At 43.1% G+C, this 23,387-nt stretch overlaps 1 protein-coding gene across 1 annotated transcript in view; it reads left to right on the top strand.

Moving 5' to 3' along the window:
- The window catches only part of ADAMTS12 (ADAM metallopeptidase with thrombospondin type 1 motif, 12), a 175,443-nt gene extending 165,813 nt beyond the window's left edge, over positions 1-9,630 (top strand). The window contains exons 21-24 of the mRNA XM_009318458.1: positions 314-487; positions 2,204-2,350; positions 4,314-4,467; positions 6,598-9,630. Coding sequence (XP_009316733.1) covers positions 314-487; positions 2,204-2,350; positions 4,314-4,467; positions 6,598-6,833 — 711 coding nt within the window. The 3' untranslated portion in view covers positions 6,834-9,630. The remainder of the gene's footprint in view (positions 1-313; positions 488-2,203; positions 2,351-4,313; positions 4,468-6,597) is intronic.
- Positions 9,631-23,387: the final 13,757 nt, after the last annotated feature.

Below are 23,387 nucleotides of genomic sequence, written 5' to 3'. Positions count from 1 at the left end.
TATTGCATTATGACTCTTTCATTATGACATTTTGGAAATAACTGGCAAGATTTCCTAATTAAATATGCATTTGTGTTATTAAAGATGTTCCAGTGAAGAAAGGGAAATATTTGTATGGTGTGTTCTGATTTGCTATGATGAAAACCACAGTTTTTAAACCTAACAACAGATTGTTGTTATGGTAAACTGGAAATTCCCTCTGTGAGTCAGGATGCTCAAAGCTCAGGCTGTCCTCTTCCTCTGTGACTGGGGAAGGGACAGCTGCTCAGCAGAACATCATTTGGAGATGTGCCCCTTTCTATTTTGTGTACAGTGCTCTGCTAGCTGCAACGGTGGATTCAAGACCCGAGATGTTCACTGCATTGATGTTCGTGAAAAGCGACTTCTAAGGCCTTTTCATTGCCAGTTACTTGGATATAAGCCACAACTCAACACTAGTTGTAACGTGGAGCCTTGCTTGCAGTGGCATGTGGAGCCCTGGAATGAGGTATTGTTCTTTAAAAGAAGCTTTGGGAATGAACAATTAGTTGTCAGTTAGCGGTGGCTGTTAGATCCCATGCTGTTAGGTAAACTTTCACTCAAAGGAAGACACGCAGTTAGGACCACTCAGAGGCTCTGCGGACCTTGTGTATGGTTACAGCAAAAATTATCATAGACATTCATAAGACTTCCCAGAATCATTCTTAGGTTTGTATGTGATACACAGCTAGAGCTGTAAATTACCATACCCTGAAAGAGAGAAGCAGATGGCCTGGAAGAAGATTTGTTTTAGCTATCCTACTGGATCAGTAAATGTGATTCATTCAGACTGATCCCTTTTGCTGCCATTTTAATGTTGCTTTATCATTATGATTAATTCAGAATTGTCCTTTACACTTTTGGGCTGCAATTTTATGGGACCAGAGACTTAGATCAGATGTAAGATAAATCTGACGTTTGGGTCACTTTGTAATATAAATCTGTGCCAACAGATTTAATAAATCTGTTTTTAGATTTTATAAATCTGTGCCAAATAGGCAGCCAGGCACATATTTATGTCAGCTAAAGCACGTGGTCTGATTACATTTTAGTGTTTACTCCCACTAAAAGCAGCTTTGGAGAAAGTGCCACAATGTTTGTGGCACTGTGGACCTGATGCTTTTGGATTTCAAGGGAGGTGATCACATTGCTTCCTTACAGGCCACTGACAAATCACCCCTGCTGTAAGGAAGAGACCAGGATGTGGATTTCCAGTCAGAGCAGTCAGCAAGGGCTGAAAAAATAAGAGTAGCCAAATGATTGCACCCATTTGCCACTTAAAATATTTTATAGAAACGCTTGTCCAACCCTGGCAGTTGTTCTCATGCTAAGGATACTGGATAGAATTGGATTGAAAAGGTTCATTTATCAGATGTCAGGTCTGGTCCTATGTCCATAGGGATGCAATTCCTTGTAGGACAGGAACAATGCGTTATTCAAAGTATATCTGGTATCTTATTTCATGTCAGAGTACAAAATCTTTTGTGTATTTCAAGCAGGCTCTACTGCAGAGCTAGTGAATAATAGTAACAAATCAGTTGGTAAGTAATACTACAATGTGGACAAAAAAAATGTTTAAAAAAATAACCTGGGTCACTGTCTTTGTATGATGCTTTTATTGCCAAACAGTTAATTTATTGTATGGATTGGGTGAATTCAAATGTCCCCAACCGCCTCATAAAAATGAGGTGTTGCACCTCATGCACTTGTACTGTCTTCAGTAAATATAACAGATTAATCCTGCAGACATGTAACTTCCAATCTCATTCTTGTTGGAGAAGTTACTGTTGCCAGAGGTGCTGCATGAGCAGTTCTGTGTTGCCTGTTCTATGTTGCCACTTCCATGCTGTCCTATATTCCTTGCATTAATACGTGTCAGGAACAGCTTTCCCCCAAGTATTTTGGACCGATAATGGCTTCTTCCCTGTCTCTTTCCAAGCATATGATGAAATAAATGTCTCAATTCCCAATATGAAGAGCTTTTCTTCATATTGGGACTGTAATACTTGATATGCAGGCTAGCCTGTACATCTTTCTAAATCACATGGGTCAGTGACATGCTTCTTGTTACCTGTGGCTCCACATTTCTAAACAAAGAACATTTCCTACTGTCTTTATGGTCTGTTTCTGGGTTCTCATCCATTTCCACCTCTCTCCTCATGGGTTTGTGCACCTCTTTTGTTAGTGTTCGAGAACATGTGGTGGTGGCCAGCAAAAGCGACGTATCTACTGCCCAGAAGAAGGCTACTGTGACTGGACAAAAAGACCTAATGCCATTGCATCATGTAACAGGCAGCCTTGTACGCAGTGGATTAACCAGGCATGGGGCCCGGTAGGATTCAGTTCTTTTTTGTTTTATTTGTTATCCTGAGTTGGCCATGTTTAGTCATATTATCCACTTCTCTGTGAACCTCAGTGCCTATGGCAAGTATAGTTTCTTATGCACAGCTGGAGTTACAAAAGAAGATCTTTTGAAAATATTACTAAACATTTCAGAGCCAGGCTAACACAGTTCCTTCAGGTGATAGACATTGTAGCTTTTACTTTTTTTTGCTGCATTAGATGTAGTTGGATGGAGGGCTGTGGGGTTTTTTTTTTTTCCTTTTCTAATGAAAAAGGAGTTACCATTGACATTCTTCCATTACAAATTTGAAGTTTTCCACTGGAAGAGGCTACTGGGTAGTAAATTCAACCATATTCGGTTAGATATAGAATCAGGTAACATTTCAAGAGGATGACAGGACGAGCATCTTTAGAGAGGGAGGGAAAAACTTGAATTGCTAATAAAAGTCCCTGATAACATGCCTAGCTGAATCCTTCCAAGTACAGCCAGGCTGTTTGATCTGTCTGTGCTTCCAGAGCCTCTCCAGTTATTGTAATGTTTTACTGCTCCAGACTATTTTTTGAGCGGTTGGGGGGTGACCCTTAAAGCAACTTTGTGGAATATTGGACTTGCCTACACAAACAGAAATTCTGAATTTTGACCAATAGCCCTCTACTTTGGCTTCTGGAACTCTAATTGACAAACATGGGCTGTATCTTTGGGGAACCTTCCAGTATCTGCAACACATATTTAATCATAAAGAAACCAGTATATCTAATAAACCTTTCCCTCCAGTTTCCTTAACAAACCTATTCATACATTACAAATAGTCCTCACAGCAGAAGAGAATGTTGAAAGTACACCAAAAGCCAGGAGCCACAAATAAGGAAATAACGGAGAGTCATTTAACACAGAAAATTTAGTGAGTTGTTTTTGACACAAAGCCATTAGATGGGATATGAGTACAATGTAATGTAGAGTTAGTGTAACTCTAACACTTAAATATGGAAGTGAAAATGTTGGGACATGCATAAAATAAGCAACTGAATACCAAAATGTATAGCAGCTATTTTACTGATTTATTAATCCCATTTATTTTACTTTATAAAAAAACTATTTTAAACATTAATCTAAAGTTGCTGCAGGAGTACCTAAGACCTTTGAATGTACTTCACACCAGTAATATTGTGTCTTATGCACAGAGATATACATTAGAGAGAGGATAATTTGCAGAAAATTAGGTATTAGGTACCAGTCCTGTCTTCAGCACTAGCTAGCGTTCTCTGTCTGTTGAAGTATTTATCTTGCTGGCCACTATTTATCTGAAGAGAAAAAGAATTTAAATTTAACTGGAATTCTCAGATGCTCTGGGATGTCGGAAGAATTAAGTACATTTACAGAATAGTACAGGAAAATGTTCTTTTTTTATGGCCATCTGTGTGCCATCAGAACAAGCAGCTGGCAATTGTTTTGTGGTCATAAAGAAAGGGTAACCATAGTGTAAATGTCACCAAAGAAAAAACATCTCACTGAGCTTTTTTGAAATCTTCAGCTTGGTCATTTCTAGACCTAACATTGCAATTGATTATTCACGTTTAATTTAGATGGTGAGAAAACACAGGAAACAGAAAATGTCAGTGTGCCGTACTAATTTGGATTACTACTCTCTTACTTTGTAGGACTGGCATTACAGATCATCCTCCTCCGTAGAAAACAGTCCTCTCACCCTGGTTACACATTGCAAGATGCTGCATTTGTACTATTTACCCCTCCACTGTATCCTGCCAAATCTGGCCACAATGCACCATGGAGGTGTCTGGGTGGAGAATGCAGTACACAAAGTACTTTAGTGTCATTGGTTCCGGATCATACAGCATTTTTAGCTTTCTGTCACATTACAGCTGAAATATTGGCATATTACACAATTTCCATGTAAAAGACTTTTATATATGTTAAAATTACTCTCTTTCAGTGCACTGTTTCTTGTGGAGGGGGCATTCAGCAAAGAACTGTGAAGTGCATGAATATAGAAACTAATGAAACTGAAGATGACAGTACGTGTGTGGATAAACCCAAGCCCACAGAGATTCAGAAATGCAATCTGCAAGAGTGCAGGAAAAGTACAGGTATGATAATACACTTGCATCAGACAGTTTCCAAAAAGCTCTCCATTTGTGCTGAGATTCTGCAAAAACTGGAAGCAGACCCGATTTATCAGCTTGTTGTGAATACTACAGGCTCAGTAATTATAGGTCAACCTAACCTGCTACTGCTCAGCTTCACCGTTGGCAGAATCATGTTGTCAGGTTCTCCAGCCCTACTGGCCCTGATGGGGAATGCAGTTCTCTGAGCCTGCATCCCTAATTTATGATGCCACAATGAAATGAATAGGTCTGCTTGAATTGACCTGTTTTAGGTAACTCACAGGCTGCCTTGAGGGCTGTGGAAAGACATGCTGCGAGCCCAAACAGATGCCATTTCTTAAGACAGATACCCCTATGGGAACTGCAAATTCTGGACTGGGAGTGCAGGCAAGCGAAGTGAGACAGACACTGTAAGAAAAATCTGACTGGCAGTGAACCCAGATACAATCTTGGCACTATGAATTCAGTGTCCCACAGGGTGAGACTGTCTCCAAAATGAAGAGGTGGAGAGAAGTCCTCTTGTGACTCAGGGTGTCCTGTACCGCTCTCCTTCAAGGGCCCAGGAGCCCAGTTGTGTAGATGGTAATAGCCCAGAAAATAAGTGGCAGGGGAGGGAGGAAGCTTACAGAAGGGTATCTTTATCTGTAGTCTGTGTACTGCAGTATCCAGCAGGTACCCTCAGGTAAGAACAGCAACAGCTCAGAGTCCTTCTGGAAGAGCCTTCAAAGGCCTTTTGGAGGAGGATTCTTCCCTCTCGCAAGTCAAAAGTAAGGGTTGAATCTGGCAACGAGACAAGAGGTTGACTCCTGAGAGCAGGGCAGATCTGGCATACACTTGAAAGTGGTGCATCACTCCTCCTGCTGTTCAAAGATCTTTAGCACATGTTCTGCCCTGGGGTTGAATTGGTCTGCTTACCTCCTGTCCCTCTCATGTTCAGAAAGACAGACTCAGATAAATACTACCTACACAGATTAGTAATAGTTAATTCTGTGAATAAAATCTCAAGGGGCCAGTAAAACATAAGAAATGCCCTACTGGGTAGACCAGTGGTCCATGCAGCCCAATATTGTGTCTCCAGCAACGGCATTAGAAAATGCTACTTAGGGAGAATACAGGAGTTTAGTCCTTCCCTGTGATTCATTTCCATGGTATTCCTCCAGCACTCCCAGCATTTTAGAGCTATTAAAGGCACCCCTTTCAGTGCCTTTTAGTTTAAATTTATGGAACTTTTTCTATGAATAAGTTGCATCCGTTTTTGACCCTGCAATGCTGTCTGCTTCCACCCTCTCCTCTGGCAGCAAGTTCCAGAGGTTCACAGCCTGCTGTGAAAAGAAGTTCTTTTATCTGTTTTAAACTACCTTTATAGTTCCATTGAGTTTCCCTAGTTCCAGTGTTGAGGGATTTGCTGAACAACAGCCTTGCATTCAGCTAATCCACCACCTTCCTGCTTTTGCAAACTTTGACTCTCCCCCTAGTCATCTCTTCTTGCAGCTGAGGTCCCCCATTTTGTAATATCTAACTAAATCTGACACATCTCATTTTATTAAAGCTACCACGTACCTATCAGCACCATAATACATACAGTACCAGTCCCTGGCTTATTCTGGTGCTGCAGAAATTGAAGCACAGTCAAGCTGAACATATAGTTGCACGTGCCTTGTCTACAGTCTTCTGCCTGCCCTGCATGGCTCTGCAGCATACTGCCAGCCCATTGCGCTTGTCTTAAATGCACTATTACAAGAACATGAAAGTACCAGACTCACAAATCATTGTTGCTAGACTTTCTCTGGTACTTCTTAAAAGCAGAAATATTAAAGTGAAAAACATAGATCAGCTATGTCTGCTGCAAAAGTAAAGCCTCACTGAACGGTAATAAAGAGTGTTGTATTTTCCAAGACAGAAGGTCATGTGAAGTTTAATAGGACCTCTTCACTTAAAGGTCCTAAAATTTCAGGGGGATCAAGCTGACCCATAATACAAAGGAAGAGAAAGCCATCGTAAATAAGAGCCTTAACAGGCATGACTGTCTGGCATAAAGCAGTTTAAAATTCTAGAAATACAGATAATTTGTCAGCAAAATATAGCTAATTCTTCTCATCTTCTCCACCATAGGGCTACCCTGCAGCAAAGACCAACTGTCAGTTCACTTCTGCCAGAGGCTGAAAGGCATTGGCAAGTGCTTGCTGCCATCAATACAGACTCAGTGCTGCTTCACGTGTAGCCAGCCCCGAATTCGTAACAAAGCAAGATACTGGGATCAGCGAGGCCTCAAACGACAAAATTACATTAAATCTAGAAGAAAATCACCTCAAAACCAAGAAAACAACAACCAAGCTTCTCGGCACTAGCTGGTTTTTATCTAGTTGTTTTGAGTAGGGCTTGTGTTTACAGGTTTTATGCTCCTTTTTTTTTCTGAACCATCCAATGTAAATGGAAATCTGTGATCAAAACTGGGAAAACACATCCCTTAGGGTTATCGGTCCTGTTTTACTGCTTCAAATTTTTCTCTGCAATAGTCCAAAATTTGTAACACAATTTGCAATGTACCAGCAGCTAGTACTTCTTAGGCATGCATAGAGACTAGAAACAAGCTTGCCAGAATTTTTTTATTTCTTTAAATGAATATTTCACTTGTTCTGTATTTCATCTCTTTTCCGAAACCCACTTGAAACAGCAGCACCACTTACTCGAGTGCTGAGTGAAGGTGGCCAATGGGGCAGCAGAAACAGACCTGCACTGTGGGCCAGATCCTCCTGTGCTCACTCACTTTTCTGTTTTTAGGAATCAAGGTGAAGTGGCAGTGTTTCTCCAAATTGTTTGCTCACTTCATGAATTTAAAAGCAGAGTTTTATAATAACTGATTATGATAAGCAGGACAAATTGAAACATTGCGTTTTTCAAAAGAAAAAATGTTCATTTAGTACTTCGCTGAACCTCTAGAGGATACCTCAGCAATAGTCTGTCCTGGCCAGTTTTCTTCTGCTACAAATGTCTTGCTGTAACCTGAAAACCCCACCAAATATGGGATGTTAAGTTCCCAAATATGTTTTAAGCAACATTTCTTGGCATCATGAAAGCAAAGCTGTTGGCATCTACCACCTTAACAGATGGATTGTAATTCACACCAATATTCAGTGACAGAGCTATCATTTAATCCAGTATCTCCTAGTAGAGTGTAAGCCCACATCCACAAGAGTACTTTATCACCTCACTCACAGCAAACTTTTCCCCCAGTGCAAATCTTTGATCATAGTGAGGGTGAGGGCACCTGGGACAGGAGCCTGAGACCCGGAGTATCTGTGTAGCTCTGGGCCTCAGGCATTAGGAGAGCACTAGCCAAATAGTGTACCTGTTTTGCTATTGAAGAAAATGGCAGAACAAACTTTAGGGAGACCAGACTGGACACTTTGAAGCAAAGCTGGGCATTTTCTAAAGAGCTGGACATTTAGATTCCTTTGAAATTCAGTAGGATTTGGACACCTTGGTTCTTCACACTCTTCTGAAAATCGCAGATTTACTCCCTAGCTATCTGACAATTTGAGATTGTAAAACAGGGAAATGTCGTATTTTATGCAGTGTAGTGAGACACACAGCCATGAATCCAAGTGTCACTACACTTACAGAGCTACGACTAGCAATAGCCCTATTTCTAGACAGACTTTTATGAAAGTTAATAGAAATATTTGGGCCTGGCTATAATGTATTAATCTAATGATGGCCACAAGTCTAATTGTCCTTTTTCATAGGTTTGTGACCTTTGGCTAAGGGCTCACTTCTTCACTTGAAGTCTCTGGGAGTTCAGGATATGCAGCATGGTAAGGTTAGATTTATTAACTCCTGTGATGGCAATATAACCCCAGTTATAGGTGCTGATAAAACTTAAAATCCACTGTTAAAAATATGGTGCTAGTATAACAGATGTGGGGGATGACTTACAATGGTGCATGCACATGCATGTGTGTACATAGCATACATGCAGATACTCTTAAAATAATACCTGTCTATGGTGTTGCTGGCCAATGCCAGACATAATGCTTTTTAAGTTTCACAGTGTGCTTATGTCCTTCTGAGGTCCTGTATGGCTACTGACCTTTTGAGCAATAGAAATCTGGGCAGTTCTTATTCCACTGGACACAGAAATATTGAATCATATGAAGGAGTGGAGGTGTCCCATCTGATTCAGGAAGCATTTGGGCAGGGCTTGGCCTCAGGCTGCATTGTGAAGAGCAGAGCCTGTACTGTTACATCCAAGGCAGTTCTCTAATGGCCAAACAACCTAGACTGGTGGACAGTGCAGATGCTTCTGATGTTCCCAGAAGCATCTTGTAGGATTTGGGCAGGACAAAGTTAGATTCACTTCAGAGTCAGACTCTTCTGTGTTCAGAGGTACCTGCAACGTTTTATCCACAGAGGTCAGCAGAATTGGGCCATCAGGTATGTAAGCTAATAAGAAAGGGGCTGACTGAGTGGATATAGTGCAGGTGGGAGGAAAAGTGCCTGGGAGGCTTGTCCCTTCCGGTGCTCATTATGGCTAGTGAGGAGTAAAGCCATTTCTGGCTTCATTGTTTTCTTCAGGGAGCTGTAATTTCATTTGAAAAGCATAAAAGTGAATAAATTATATTATGGACATTAATCAAAATAATCTTTCTACCCAGGGAAGCACAGTCACCGCTGTGCTTAAACACGATGCAATGCATTGAGTGCATCGCTCTCCCAGCTTAAAACTTTAGGGAAAAGACTGTGACAACAACATGAACTGTTCTAATAGAGCAGTGCTACTGCTGTATTTTACATAGGTTCTTACATGGCACTCATCAGCCTAGTATCTCCTCTATGCTAATAATATGTGCAGTCACCTCTGCCACGCATTTAGCAAGATTCCTTTCTTATGACGTATCTCTTTTTAAGGAAAGGTGGATTTATGATCCTAACCCAGATGGTCACTATTCTTAAAACTGAATAGAGTGTTAAGTGCAGAGGCGTAATATCATTATATTATCATATTAGCCTGAGACACGTCAGCTTCAACAGGTTGCTCAGGAAAAAATGTGTATTTGGCACATTCACTGCTTGTTCTAACATTTCAAGGTTTAAAAAGCAAACTATGATGACATATTTGTTTCAAGCTTCAATAAATGGCACTGCTTATGTCTCATGTCTCTGGTATTTTATGTTTCCAGTGCAAGAAGATTCATAAGACAGAATTCCAAGGAAAAAAAACCCTAGAAAGTATCTTTTCTATTCCAGGGGAATCCTTATCATTGAAGTATTCTGATGCTTGATACTCCAACATAAAAGAGATCATTAAAAAGGGTGAGGGAAAAAGTAGCAGAATAAAGCATGGTGCTAAGTAAAAATACGCATTAATAGGCTTAGTTATTTCCTATGAAATAGATCACATCTTACCACTTCTAGTCCAAGCAGATGTGCCTTAACTCCTTGGCAGCAGATGTGTGCATGTCTATTGTGTCTATTGTGAGATGCATTTGTCTTCCTGAACAGTTGCATACAATATGATCATGCCCACTCCCCCACTACCCCCCAGAATCTTTTCAATACTCAAGTTTTGCAAGTACTGCTGATGCTGATGCCCAGAAAACTTAATCGGACTAACCCTGTTCCTTGACATGCAGCCCAGGAGCACAGGCATTGCAGTTAGGCATCCATGCTTGGGTAGAGAGCACCATCAGTTTGCACTCAGTTACCAAACTCCACCCACGCATCCATCCATGGGTTCAGCCTCATAACACCCTATGGAAGTTGCAGGCAGATGCTCCATCTTGCTTCACAAAGTAAGTGTGGATCTCCAGCCTACAGGGGCAGCATCCTGCACAGGTGCTCTAAGGAAGAGGAATGAATTGAATTGAGAAATGAGTTGAAGCTCTCTCCACTTTGCAAAGGCTCTTTAGGCATTCACTGTATAATCTGCTGCACAACACACAGCCTGATGAGCAGTTTCTGCTGGCTGCTGCACTATGTGGCATGGCTTGCTGCACTGCTTTGGCCTGGCCAGGCATGCAGCACCCACCAAAGAAACTGCCTTTTGGCTGCCTAGCATCAGCTTGAAATGAAATCAGCATGCAGGGAAAACATTGTGCTTGTGGCTCTAGTGATTCCCTCCATGATTTTAGTAGAAATAGAGTGTGGGTGGATTTGAGCAATCAGTTGTCCGTCTTCCCCCATGACTGCGTCTGTCAATCAGTGGCTTTACCAGTATTATAGAAACACATGAGAAGTGCTTGATATTGCCCATGCTTAAGTAGAATTAAGTGTACGTAACGTAGATGTAGGCATCCAGTGATAGCTACAGGGAGAAGTTATCTACTACATTTCATAAGTAACCACTGACTGATTGTCTGCTAATTGTTATATATGCAACCTCCATCTGTCCATTCTACAAGTTGGTTTAGGGCACTTTGAGATCCAGGACACTGCTCAGGAAGACCCTGAATGTCACACACAGTGACAGCAAACTCTGCATCGCGTGTGCCTCAAACTATCAGGTACCATCTTGCAACTCACTGACAGGGGCATGTTGGGTGTCTTCCCTCCCTAAGCCTTTCTAAGGCTGCTGGCTACAAGGGTGAGTGTGGTTTGTGGCACCTAGTGACAGCAGCCCTGCTGTGAACCAGCTCTGGGTAAGCCAAAGGCCAGATAAGCGTCCTCACCATCAATGTGGAATAACTTATTTCTTCAGCTGGATTTCACATAGGGTCTGATCTCATGCTCTGCAATCCTAGCAGGATAGGCAGTGAGGTGTGTATAGGTGTGAGTCTCATTAGTACCTAAATGTGAAAACAGCTACTTTGTGGTATCAAGGCACAATCAGAACTAGACCTTTTCAGGAGGAGATTTCTAGGTGTGCAGGCTTCTCTGCCAGCAGAAGCACACTTGTGTGATGATGGGATGAGGCGAGAGAGAAGTAGGGATTTGAGGAGTGGCATTCCAGACAGAGGCACTTAATGCAGCAGCACTGATAGATTGGTTTTGTGGATACAGAAACACAGTACATTGGAGACTTAAGAGGGAGAAATTTCAGCCCTGTTGAAGTGAATGTCCTAGATGTCCTTGTTTTCAGTGGGTTATCGTGTTCCCCTGGAAAACAGGACTTAGTGCCAGACACCTCTCTCTTCACTGGACTGACTAATCCGACTGTGTTTATGGGGACTCATTCTGCTACAGAATGGTGATTAGTAAGAAACCTGGTTTATTGCTGCTGCCCAGCACTGAAGTCTCCGCAGCCCTTACGCCTGCAGGTGGTAGGATATGGGGAGCTCACATAAGAATATTGCTTATTTCTGTGACTGATTGATACCAACCTCCTCCTTTCTCTTAATGAACAAATGCAGGTATCTCCAGCACACCCACAGGAACAAAACCTGGGATATGTTAGCCAAGGAGTACAAGTCTCTCCTACAGACATGGTGGTGGCAGCAGTAAGAGCCAGGAGGATGAGCAATAACTGCAGTACCCTCAGAGTGGCCAACCGTCTTCTGTAAGCTGAGGTGCCTAGGTTTTTGGAGGAATCTGTGGTGACCGTGTGAAAACCAGGAAGTTGTTAAGTATCTGGGCTGCTATCGGATGCCTACTTGAAAGACACAATCAAATCAAAAAGAAAATTTATTAAGGTTCTTAAGGGCTTCTGCTAGTTCACTGTTACCATTGAGTCATTAGGTGTAGCTTTTACTAAATCAAAGTTAAAGATGTGGAACAGAGGAAAATAGTTACTTGGAGGGATTGGGTGTTTTGGGGAGGCAGTCTTTTGCCAGACCTCTGGAGTTATCTCTATCTCTGTCATGTTACAAGCAGGTGAGAAGACGGTCCTCAGCAGCCGTCTGTTCTCCACTGGACTCAGTGACTCAGTGGCTTTGGCTGGGGGCTGAGACATGACGTATCCCTTCTCCTTATATTGACTGTGGAGAACAGTACTTTTGGGGCTCATGAAGGCTAATGAGTCAAAGAGGCCTGCCCCAAGCCTGGTCCATGAGAGCTGCAGACTGAATTTCCTTCAGAATTGAAAGGAAAGGGGTTGAGCCCAGCTTCCTAATTAATCGGCTCAGTGCCCAAGGCACTGAGCCAAAGGACACGGTGTAAGAGTCAGCTCTTACTGTGCCATAAAGGCAGAACAGAAACCCTGAGTTCCCTCTTGTTTAGCATGAAGTCTCAATAAATGAAAGAAGGGGGGAACCTTGGATTTTAAGACCTTAAGGGTTGTCTTGGATTTGAGTAAATACTACCTGCTAGCAAAAAAAGAACTCTGTGTAGAGGCTGGGGGAAGCTGGAAGCAAGAACAGGCTGCATGTGGGGTCAAGCCAGTTCTTTGCAAATTAGAAGGGGAGTCCTAGGCGGGTTAAGGTCACTGTACATGTGAGCTTTTCAAGGCAGAGTGTGGCTTTACTGCAGCAGTAATCCTTGGGATGTGAACAGCCGCCTAGTGCTGCCCTCTCATAATGCCACATCTGTGGTCCTGCTTGCCGGACTGCCTGGGCAAAGGGCACTGCTGTTTACTGTAGTGCTGGTGTTAGGGGAAATTCCCACTGGGAACGTTGGCATGCTGGAGCAATGGCAAACGTGGCATTAATGGGAAACCACCAAAAGGAAAGCTCCAGCATGAGGGAATCTGATTAATGAACTAGCAGAGAGGGAATGCTTTATTACAAACCCATGAGGACTCTCTGTGAACTGGAGTGTAGTGAATTTTCAAGCTCCCCACATGCCTATTTACACAGATGATAGTCATGGAGAGACTATGATTTCTGTCTATTCTCCTGCATCTGTTATCTGTTTCATACAATAGCTGAACTAATGAAGCTTGAGATTAAATTACCTCTTATCTACTGTGTTCGCTTCGAAATATATTATTTGGTTGGTTGGCTCTGGAAGTAAAAATATGTTGTCATGTTATAATATATGGAAGCCTGATTCAGACTCATAACAAACAGTGCTGGCTTATAAAACTACTGTCCTTTGCTGTGATGCCTACTATCTGAAAGCTAATTGAATGGCATTTTTCTCCAGAGGAAAACTGCAAATTCTTTTCTATGTGGCCCTGTCCCTAGTCCTAGCCTTCATGGGACACAGCCCTGGCTCAGGAAGTCAAAGCAAGTCACTGAAATAACTAACGCACTGAAAGACCAGTGAGATTCTGCCCCCAGCTAAAAGCAGGCTGCGCCAGACCCTGCACCCAGCAGCCGTGGACCTAGATGAAAAGTGACTGACTTTACTCCTCCTGCCCATCTGATGAGATGTTGAGCCCAGGTGGTCTTGGCTTCACAGCCACGTCATATTTTATCGTGTCTGAGCTGAGGAGAGGCCATGAGCATCCTCAGGCTCCAGCATAATGCAGGAGTTTGCTTACAGCAGATGTCCCCCTTGTTAGCAAGTGCTCCCTGTATGTGACCTGGAAGCTGACAGTTCCCTGTTGCTCCCAGGTCACTTCATTTCTATTCATGCCTATCTTTAGGCAAGGAGGCAGAGGGGATGTTGCAGCAGCCAGACCCTGTTAATGGGAGCAGAAATGGGTCTCGGTAATTATTGTAGTTACATGTTCAGCTAACTTGATTTTGGCTGAAGCTTCCTGCTGGCTCCTGCTCCCCTCCCACAAGGGACAATCAGACACATGGTCTGATTGACAAGGGTACCCTCGTTTATATGGGGACCCTGCCGGGAGCAGGCAGTGCTGGCATAAAACCCGTGCAAGGATGCTGAGGCTTTTGATCTGCTGCTCCTTTGCCTCTTCAACACCCACTCAGGCTCAGCTTCAGTCCGCTTGACCTGCATTCACCCTCCGAATGGAAAATGCGTCTTTCACCCCTTGTTGGACTCACGGTATCCAAAAGAGTGGTGAGATGGGGAACACAAAAACATTCTCTGCTGAGCTCAACAAATCCTTTGAGCAACCTGTGTCTCTGGGTTCACTGACTGCTGTTGTTACAAGGATGTGAAGAGGCAAAAAGTGTCCACTAATACAAAGGAAGCTTTGTCCAGGGAGCTTTTACCCTGCTGCTGTGACTGCCATGGCCATGACCCTTACTGGGTCTGAAACTGCAGAAAGGTAATCAAGACTGGAGTTTAAATTTTCCATCTGCTACAGCCAGTCACCCTTGCCCTAGGTGCAGAATGAGTTTGTCTGTGTAAATGTGAAGTTTTTGTTAAGCAGCAATAGGGACAAACTATGCTAGAAAGTTTAGCTGCTGAAAAGTGGAGTGTCGGAGTGTTTGAAAGCTTTTGCACATTAAGTCAGGTTCCGTGAGAAATCATGAATGATGTCAAAACTGATAATTTTGATATTTCTGAAATGAAATGTTTCTGTTGGGGAATGTAGGTGGGTGCTGTTCACAGGACAGAAACTGTATTGGATGGTTCATCCCTCAGCTGCCATTTGCTTGGAGTTCGCATTTGGATTAGGTACCTAGCTGCAAATTGGTGTGAGTGCCGTTAGTGCAGGTATGTGCAGGATGCCAGAGTTGTCCCTTTCCAGTCTTTCCTCCTGATAGAATTTTCCACTATATGGTGGCAATTATGGCAGCATAGACAGTATAACGTGATATTTAGGACTGTCAGCTGAGAGCAAGGAGCAGTCCCCTCTCCAGCACACAGGGAAACATCTCAGTTTCATCTTGACCCTAGATGATCTTTTTTTTTTTTTTTTAATAAATAATCAGTCATCTGAGGAAGAAACAGTTACTCAGAAAAGCTATTTATTTTCTGGTGGCCAGACACATTGTGCTGGTTTTATACAGGAAATCTGCTAAGCACGAAGCTGAAAGTTGTTGGTTTCACTGGGTGTGTTTTACTAGCTGATGGCCAAGGCAAGCTGATGCTGAATTGGCCCAGTAAGCAATTACCAAAAGTCCCCAAACAGGTTTATAGGGTATGTCTGACTGACTCCCATTGTTTCTGCACACACAGGGCTGTCATGTGCTTGAGTCTGAAGACCTTTTACAGGGGAAACAATAAAATAAGTCTCTGAGGAAAGAACATTGCGTATCCTCTACAATAGCTCATGCCACCTCTCCCTCTTGGATGGGAGTTGCCTGCTGAGATGAAAGTATGCTGTATATGGAGCACAAAATCCACTGTAGATTAGAGCTACACAGGCAGTGGGTTTCTTTCTCCTCTTTCATCATCTTTATTTATTGTTTTCCTTCACATTTGGTGAATGACTTTAAATATTTAGCCCTAAATTAGTGAATTAAGGTTGCTACTAAGAGGACTATTGCATCCTTAACAGTACTTGTTCTGACCAAAGGAAAAGTATGTTCTTAATTTGAGCTATGCGGAGGTTGTGTCCCAGTGAAATCAAGGCATCTTGTTTGCTCATGAGTTGGGCTGCTAGAATGACTGAAACTCCCGATTAACCTCATGTTTCATTACTACACATTTTCAAGCTTTTTGCCTTTTGCCAGCTGCAATTTTTGTATATTCTGCTTCCAACCTCAGGCCTGTGCTTTTTCTTTCAGTGCCAGGAATAGGTGCAGCCTCCATTAGAAATCTATTCCACAGAGAAGTGCTTGCAAACTTTGGCCAAATCACCTCCCTTAAATGAAATAAGTACACTGAGTTTCTTCAGTTATTCCAAGGCGTATTTCATGGACTTCCAATTTTTTCTGTTCTGTTTTTGAACCCTTAAAATTTTCACTTTGAAGTGCAGACACATAAACTTGTTACAGTATTGCAAATCTGGTCTTGTTACTGCATGCTGCATTGGTATTCTGTTACTTTTTCAGGGTCAAACTCTATATATTACAGCTCTAGCATTAGGTTATAAACATAAACTCAGTTGGTAGTTTGCCATTACTATGCTGCTATTTTCCAATGTCATGAACTTCAGCATACAGCCCCCCTCATATATATCACGTCTCGTCTTTGCCTTTAGTTTTTCTTCCTTTATGAAAGCAGATCTTTAAATTCCACTGACTTTAGCAAGTGACCCAGTTCACCCTATCTAACCAATCTCCCTCATTTACTGTCTTGCCAATTTTTGTGTCATCTGCAAATATTCTCAGCACTGATTTCCTGTTTTCTTCCAGATCACCAATAAAGATATTTAATAGCAGGAATATCTCTCTACAGGAATTAAAGTGTTTGGTTGATGTTTCCCTTGTATATTATTTTTATGATGAATTCTGAATGTGCTTGTGCTTAACATAGTGGTAGTTTATACAATCTAAATATTGCATGGGGCAAAATGAACTTTTTCACAGATATCTTTTGTCCAGTCCAACCAAGCCCATTGTCTGATGGAGGGAAGCTATGTTAGGGTTGTGGCTTACTGAAGTTTCAACCTCAAGGCACACGCAAAACATGCTCCACAACAGCTTTGAAATGTCTTTGATGTCAGCTTTCTGTTAGCATAACCATTGAGATATCTTTGGGTCAGCTGGCCGGTTGCCATCTTAAACATCAAAATGGGAAGAAAGCAAAATAAGAGACTTGTAGAGGAGATCTATTGCATGGCATGCTTCTCTGTTGCCTTTTGACACTTCTAATTATGCATTTGAAATCATAGGAATTTTGAAAACTTAGGCAGCTGCTGTTCCAACCGGCTGCAGACCAACACATGGGAACAGCAAGACTCTGGGAATTTGTTACAGCAGAGGAAAAACTTCATCTGGCTTCTCTTTACACTAATGGTTGATATGCTGACTGTAAAGCTTCAACTTACAGATGTTCCTAGGACATCCCCTGAAGCTGTCTGCCAGGAACTTGCAGGCCTAGTGTTTACAGCTGGATGAAGCCTGGATATGAAAGCACCTGAACTCTATAGAGCAAGGATGGCACTGATGTGTGCCATCACACGTGGCAGAGGTTACACACCTTGTTCCTGTAGACCGTGCGCTGAGACACAGCAGCAAAAACCCTATTGCTTCTGGTGTGTGGCAGCAGCAACAGGGACCACCAGGGAGTTGTGTGTGCTTGCAGCTTTTCTGGATCCAGGCAGGAGTACTGTCTCCTTGCAGAGCCCAGGTTGAGCATCCTTTTAGCACATCTGAGGGGGTTATGATGTGGGAGATCCTGATTTTGAAAGTCTGCCTGAGCCAATACTTCTATGTGCCTGAAGATTTGATCAGCAGGGGAGCCTGCAATGGGAGATGCTGTGCTCCAGGCTCATGTTGGAAAAGGTGCATCCCAATCCCAGGCTGCCACCTTGGTGCACACAGGCATTAATCCAGAGCCTTCTTCCTCTTCCCCAGGGGCCATTAGCTGGCCATGGCTCCTGCAGAGTAAAATCAAATCAAGGAAAGAAGGCTGGCAAGGGAGCTGGCTGTCCTTATCACTGCCTTAATTGAGCAAATAATCCTAAAGATCTCTATAGCTGAAGGCAGGAACAGAGCTGCTTTCGATCTAGGGAGACTAGTCTAGATCAGTAACAGCTTAGAAGGGAAAATATATTGTTTTATAAGCAGATCCAGCTACTGCTAGTTTGGAGGCAAAAGAAGAAGGCAACTTGAAATGCCAGAAATTTGTGAAAGGAGGCAGGTGACAGTGACCTGGTTACAAATCCAGGTGCTCTTTGGACCTGCTTGCCTAGTACTGAGCTGTGATCCCTCCGGATGGATCCCAAAAGTGCAACCATAAGCTTGTGGTCAGGCAAAACATCCACGGACAACTCCAAAGCAGTGGTAGCTATTGATGACTGATAAAATGAAGTCAAAATGTGTCCGATTTTCATAAGAGAAGGAATTTCATTATCTCCGTGAAGGACTTCCCACTTCCCCCTTGTGCCACCACTGTATAAGCTTGTGAAGAAGGAATAATTTGCCTCTGAATTGACAATTTGGGGAATGCTTGTCTTCGATAATCTGAGCTCACTCTTTGTTTAGCCATTTTATGACTGAAAATGCCACCTTCAATATGAAATAATACCAGATATTATTTCAAATGTCAATGGTATCTAGCTTATAAAATAACAGCTGGACTCTGAATCTCTAGACAGTTCAGAACTGGAGCTGGTCGGGAGTTTTTTCATGGATAAAAAGAGACTTTACTGAAGATATTTTGTTCAACTGTGGGAAGCTCAGAATTCATTTTAAAAAATGACATAGTTTAGAATAAATGACATCTTATTAGACAAAGTGATATTTTTTTTCCATAGGAAAAAAAAGAATATTGCCATAGCTAACATCTTCCTTTCAAAGTGAAGCCTTGGCAAAGTTGTAGTTCTCAGCGGAAAGCTGACAAGCAATCAAAACCTTGACCTGTGCCTATTTGTTTGACCCTGTGTGCGGTCCAAGCAACTACTGAGAAATAACACTTAACATGTTTCTGAAACAATGTTGTTAACTCCGATGTCCTGTCTAATTTCCTTTCTGTGCCTACATTTCCCCCCCATACAGACTGGAGGAATACTGCATGGTAACTGATGAGCTGTGCTATCATTCATCATTGTTGTTCACTGTTAAATAACCTTTACATGCTATATGTTTTACGGCACTGGATGTTTTTTATTAACATATGCAACTTCAAATCATGATTCTTATGAAATTGCTATCTCTGAGATTTGAAGACAGTCCTAAAATGATGCATTGAACATCATTTCTACCTCAAATACCAAGTCATGCAATTTTGAAGAGGCAGCTGAATAAAACTGAACAGCAATTCATAAGATTTGAGGAAATGGCCTCAAGTTGCGCCAGGGGAGGTTTAGATTGGATGTAAGGAAAAATTTCTTTACTGAAAGAGTGGTTAAACATTGGAACAGGCTGCCCAGGGAAGTGGTTGAGTCCCCATCCCTGGAAGTATTTAAAAGACGTGTAGATGAGGCGCTTAGGGACATGGTTTAGTGGGCATGGTGGTGTTGGGTTGACAGTTGGACTCGATGATCTTGGAGGTCTCTTCCAACCTTAATGATTCTATGATTCTATGATTCTAAGATTTTCACCAGCAGAAGCTTGCGCTTTCCCCATTTTTTTAAACAAGAAACAGAACTATAATTGCTTTACAACGTATTTTTTCTTGAAATTCAATCCATGTTCACAAAAAGGCTTTGCAAAGCTTTGGATAATTTTGAGTGAAGCTTCAGGTGTTCAGCTAAGTATCCCTTGGATGAGATTTGCATGACTCTAAGATCCCAATTTGAAAACTGTTCTGATAACAGTGCAAGGCTTTTTTCTGGCAAACGTCAGTGTGTGCATCCTTTTACAATATCCTTTTCAGTCTCCAGCTTGTCTCTTCTAGCCACCTGCTGCTGACTCTATTTCCATCACACCTGAAGCAATGTGGGCGACTTCTCCCTAAAAGACTTCCTTCCTCACCTTTGTGGCCCTTCACGGAACTCCCTCCCTTATGTTTGTGTCTCTTCTACTGGGGAGCCCAGCGCTGGACGCAGCACTCCAGATGCATCTCACTAGGCTGAGCAGAGGAGAAGGATCACCTCCCTTCATCTGCTAGCAATGCTCTGCCTAATGCAGCCCAGGATGCTGTCGGCTGCCTTTGCTGCAAGGGCACGTTGCTGGCTCATGTTCACCTTGCCCACCAGGATCCCCAGACTGCTTTCCAGTCGATTGACCCCCAGCCTGTACTCGTGCTGGGGGTTATCTGCACCCAGGTGCAGAACTCTGCATTTCCAGCAAAAAGGCTGTCAAAAGCAAGTATGGACTAGAAACGTATTCAGCAAGCTCAGCCCTTTACAGGGTGTAGGTAACCAAAACAAACAATGTCTTGTCTTTCTTGAGGAAATTCAATCCTCAGTCTTCTCACTCTGCATTTACAAAAGGGTAACTGAGAGCCAGGTGTTGTTTGCAGCTGAGATGGAGAAAAGAAAACCAGCCTGTCTTGCACGTTGTGTCTGAGGATGAAAACTATTGGGTTGCAGTTCTCTAATGAGATTTGTTTTTATGGAAGTCTTGTGTGCTGTTATTATAGCAGGTAAACCTTGCTGAGGGTTGTGGTGCTGCCCTTCCCGCCCAGCACCTCCCCTCCACCAGCTCTTCCCGGTTCCTGAGCAGCAATGGTTCTTGTCAAGTATAAATGCATTTTTTATGATGCTACAGAAATCCAACAATAATAAAGAACTGTGGAGAGAAAAATCTCTCCACGTCCACCATGAAGACTGAAAACTATTTGAGGGACGGAAAAAGTAAATTGCTAGCTATCAGACTTTTGATGCTTTTGCCTTTTCAAGGGAATAATATAGATCTTCCTACACACGCCGGAGCTGTGTAGCAACATCTTCATTGCTCACCCAACTTCTGAAGCTGCTCTTATGGAACCGAACAGAAAGGAGAAAAAGAGTCACTGATAAATTACTGGGGAGAGAGATCTTCCAGCCGCCAAAGTTGGTGCCTAAACGCTGCACAGGGTTACCTACAGTAATAACCCCAAACCAACCTGCAAAAACTCGGCACACATTCACCTCCCTCTAGAATTATGCTTGATCATGATGTGTGATTAGAACAGCCTGTGTGGTGGGTGTGCCAGGTCTGAAGGCCCTGCTGATGAACTGTGGGGCAGAAATAAACAGCAGGTTAGGGGTTTTTTTGTCTGTTTTTTCCAGACTTTGTTATCCATGATAGTTTATGAAGACTGTTGTATTCTGAAGAACTGAAGATCTTTTATAGCTAATAACCGTTTAAAGGCACTGGTGATATTTTGAGCACTGAATCAATAATGGACCTGAAATACCATAAGCCAAGGTAGACCAGAGAAGGACTTGACTGATATTTTTCCTTTTGCAGCTTTTGAAGCAGCACCCCTCTGGGCTCCCAGGGCTCCTCTTGCCTTCTGGGCAGCATGGCCCTTGCAATATTGCTCTTTCCTGCAGACCCTGAGGCAGAGCCAACACAGTCTAGAGGAACAGGTCGTGCAGAGCTGTACACAGCAGGTGACACAGACCGGGCCGTGTGGCAAACGCCTGGTCAGCCAGTGTCTGCAAGAGGCAAAGGCTTGATCCTGCTGTCAGCATTAGCAGAGGTAACACTACCCCTCTGCAGGGCCCCAGTGCTTTGCTGAATTGGACCTCAAAGGGGTACTGTGAATGTGTACAAATCGTGGGCAGCTGCTAGGCCAGACCAGCACTGCAAGGCTGGGAGAAAAAGGCATTAAAGTTTTGAGGTGAAGGCGGTCCCACTGAGAAAAGGCAGTCACTGTCTCGATCTACAAACTACATGCTACTGCAGAGAGCATTGCTACAGGGACTCAGAGCAGGGCTTTTTACAGCTGCAATTTAAACAGCAGAGGAACTCCACCCTTTACAAGATATAAAAGTGTTGACCGCACCTCTTTTCTCTTTCTGTGGCTGATAGCGTGGTTCACTTATTGCTCTGATGCAAAACACTGGGTCAGTGGGTACTGGCAGCTGCTAAAAATGAGTGGTGCAAAAAACAGCAACCCCCTTGTGCCGTGCCTGTTTGCAGTGGTGCAGACAGACTCTGCACGCATACATATACACACATGCATGGTTGCTCTTTCTTCTAACAAATGCAATCTAATTAAAAATGCTACTTGGCAAAGCAAACAGAAGAGTCAGTGTGGTGTGGGGAGCAGAGCCCTGGTTTGCAAGCCTCAAGGTCCAATTCTTCCACGGGTTAGCGGAGTGACACCAGGTAAGTCACCGAAGTGCTCTGCACTCTTGGTGTCCCCTGTAATTAAATCACTGGCTCCTCAAAGCAGAGGCTGCCTGTGCACAGCTTTGAACAATGAGGTTTTGATCTTGTTTGAGGTCCCTTGGCACTGCTTTAATACTATTATATTAATCATATTATATGATTTACTGCCACATCACCAGGACAGTTTTTAAGAAGAATGACCCTGCAATGAAGGGACAGAGCTGAGGATGGGAAGTTAAAACTTCTAGTCTGGATTTCTGTTATAATTTTGAGCTTAGCATTTATCCCTTCAACTGGCCTAAAACCCTGGCTTGCGCAGGTTAGCCATCAGCAGACTAAGATTTGTAGAAATTCTTTTTAGATTGCTCCGTTGGTTGCTTTTGTTATTTATTTTGTCTCTGGCTGTGACACAGATAATCCATTTAAGCTCATGTTATCATGTTCAAAAAGAGGCTACATAACAAAGGCACTATAGATTACTGTTCATAAGCAAATGGTATTCTCCCAGGGGTTTGAAGTTGATAACGAACGGGCTGCTCAGCCACGGTGGGGAAGGGAGAGGAGTTGCAGAGACAACCCGCTTGGCAGCTCATGGCACATACGAGAACAGAGATTTTGCTGTCCCTGTTTTGGGTTGACATGTGCAGCTGAACTTCAAATCGTCATTTCCTTTGTCATCCAAGATGGCATCTGTGCTAGGAGAGGAGGGACAGCAAATCCCACCACCCCATGAGCCCTCACACAGACACCTGTGCTTTCCTAGCACCCCCTGATAATAGCAAGCCCAGAAATACTTGTCTGAACAAGTGTGATTGATTAGCTGTGGATGTACAGTAATTAAACTATGCTCAGCACGTTGGCTGAGGCTCTGGTCCGTAACTATCTGCAATGTCTGCAGGTCGGCATGTTCTTCGGCACAGCCCAGCATTAGCCCTCCGCTCAGAGCATGGCTGGGCACTGTCAGGGGAGGCAGCTGGAGGACACTGCTGTCAGAAGGCAGCGGTGGGCACGGCATCTTTGGTTGGGGGAGGGAAAAGAGGGTTTTGGCCTTGGAGCCAGACAACAATTCCTGACGTATTTTATTTGGTATTATAGGTGAGGCAGTTGTGGAGGAGGTTCTCCATTAGCCAGGGACTCCGGGTGAAGGCTGGAAGGGAAAATTGCAACTGGGCAGATTTTCAGAAGTTGCTCAGTAGACTCTGGGTTGGGGTATTGGAAAAGCCTCCCTCAGTCTTCCTCACACGGGCCTCGGTCATTTTAGGTGTAATTGCTGCAGCTGTTTGATAAAGCCCATTTGTGGAAGTGAAAGCAAAGAAGAAAGCAAACCATGATAAATGGCTTCTGAGAGCTTGG

The sequence above is a fragment of the Pygoscelis adeliae genome, unplaced genomic scaffold, assembly GCF_000699105.1.
Source record: "Pygoscelis adeliae isolate BGI_AS28 unplaced genomic scaffold, ASM69910v1 Scaffold272, whole genome shotgun sequence".
Taxonomy (NCBI): Eukaryota; Metazoa; Chordata; class Aves; order Sphenisciformes; family Spheniscidae; genus Pygoscelis; species Pygoscelis adeliae.
This window is presented reverse-complemented; position numbering and strand designations above follow the sequence as displayed.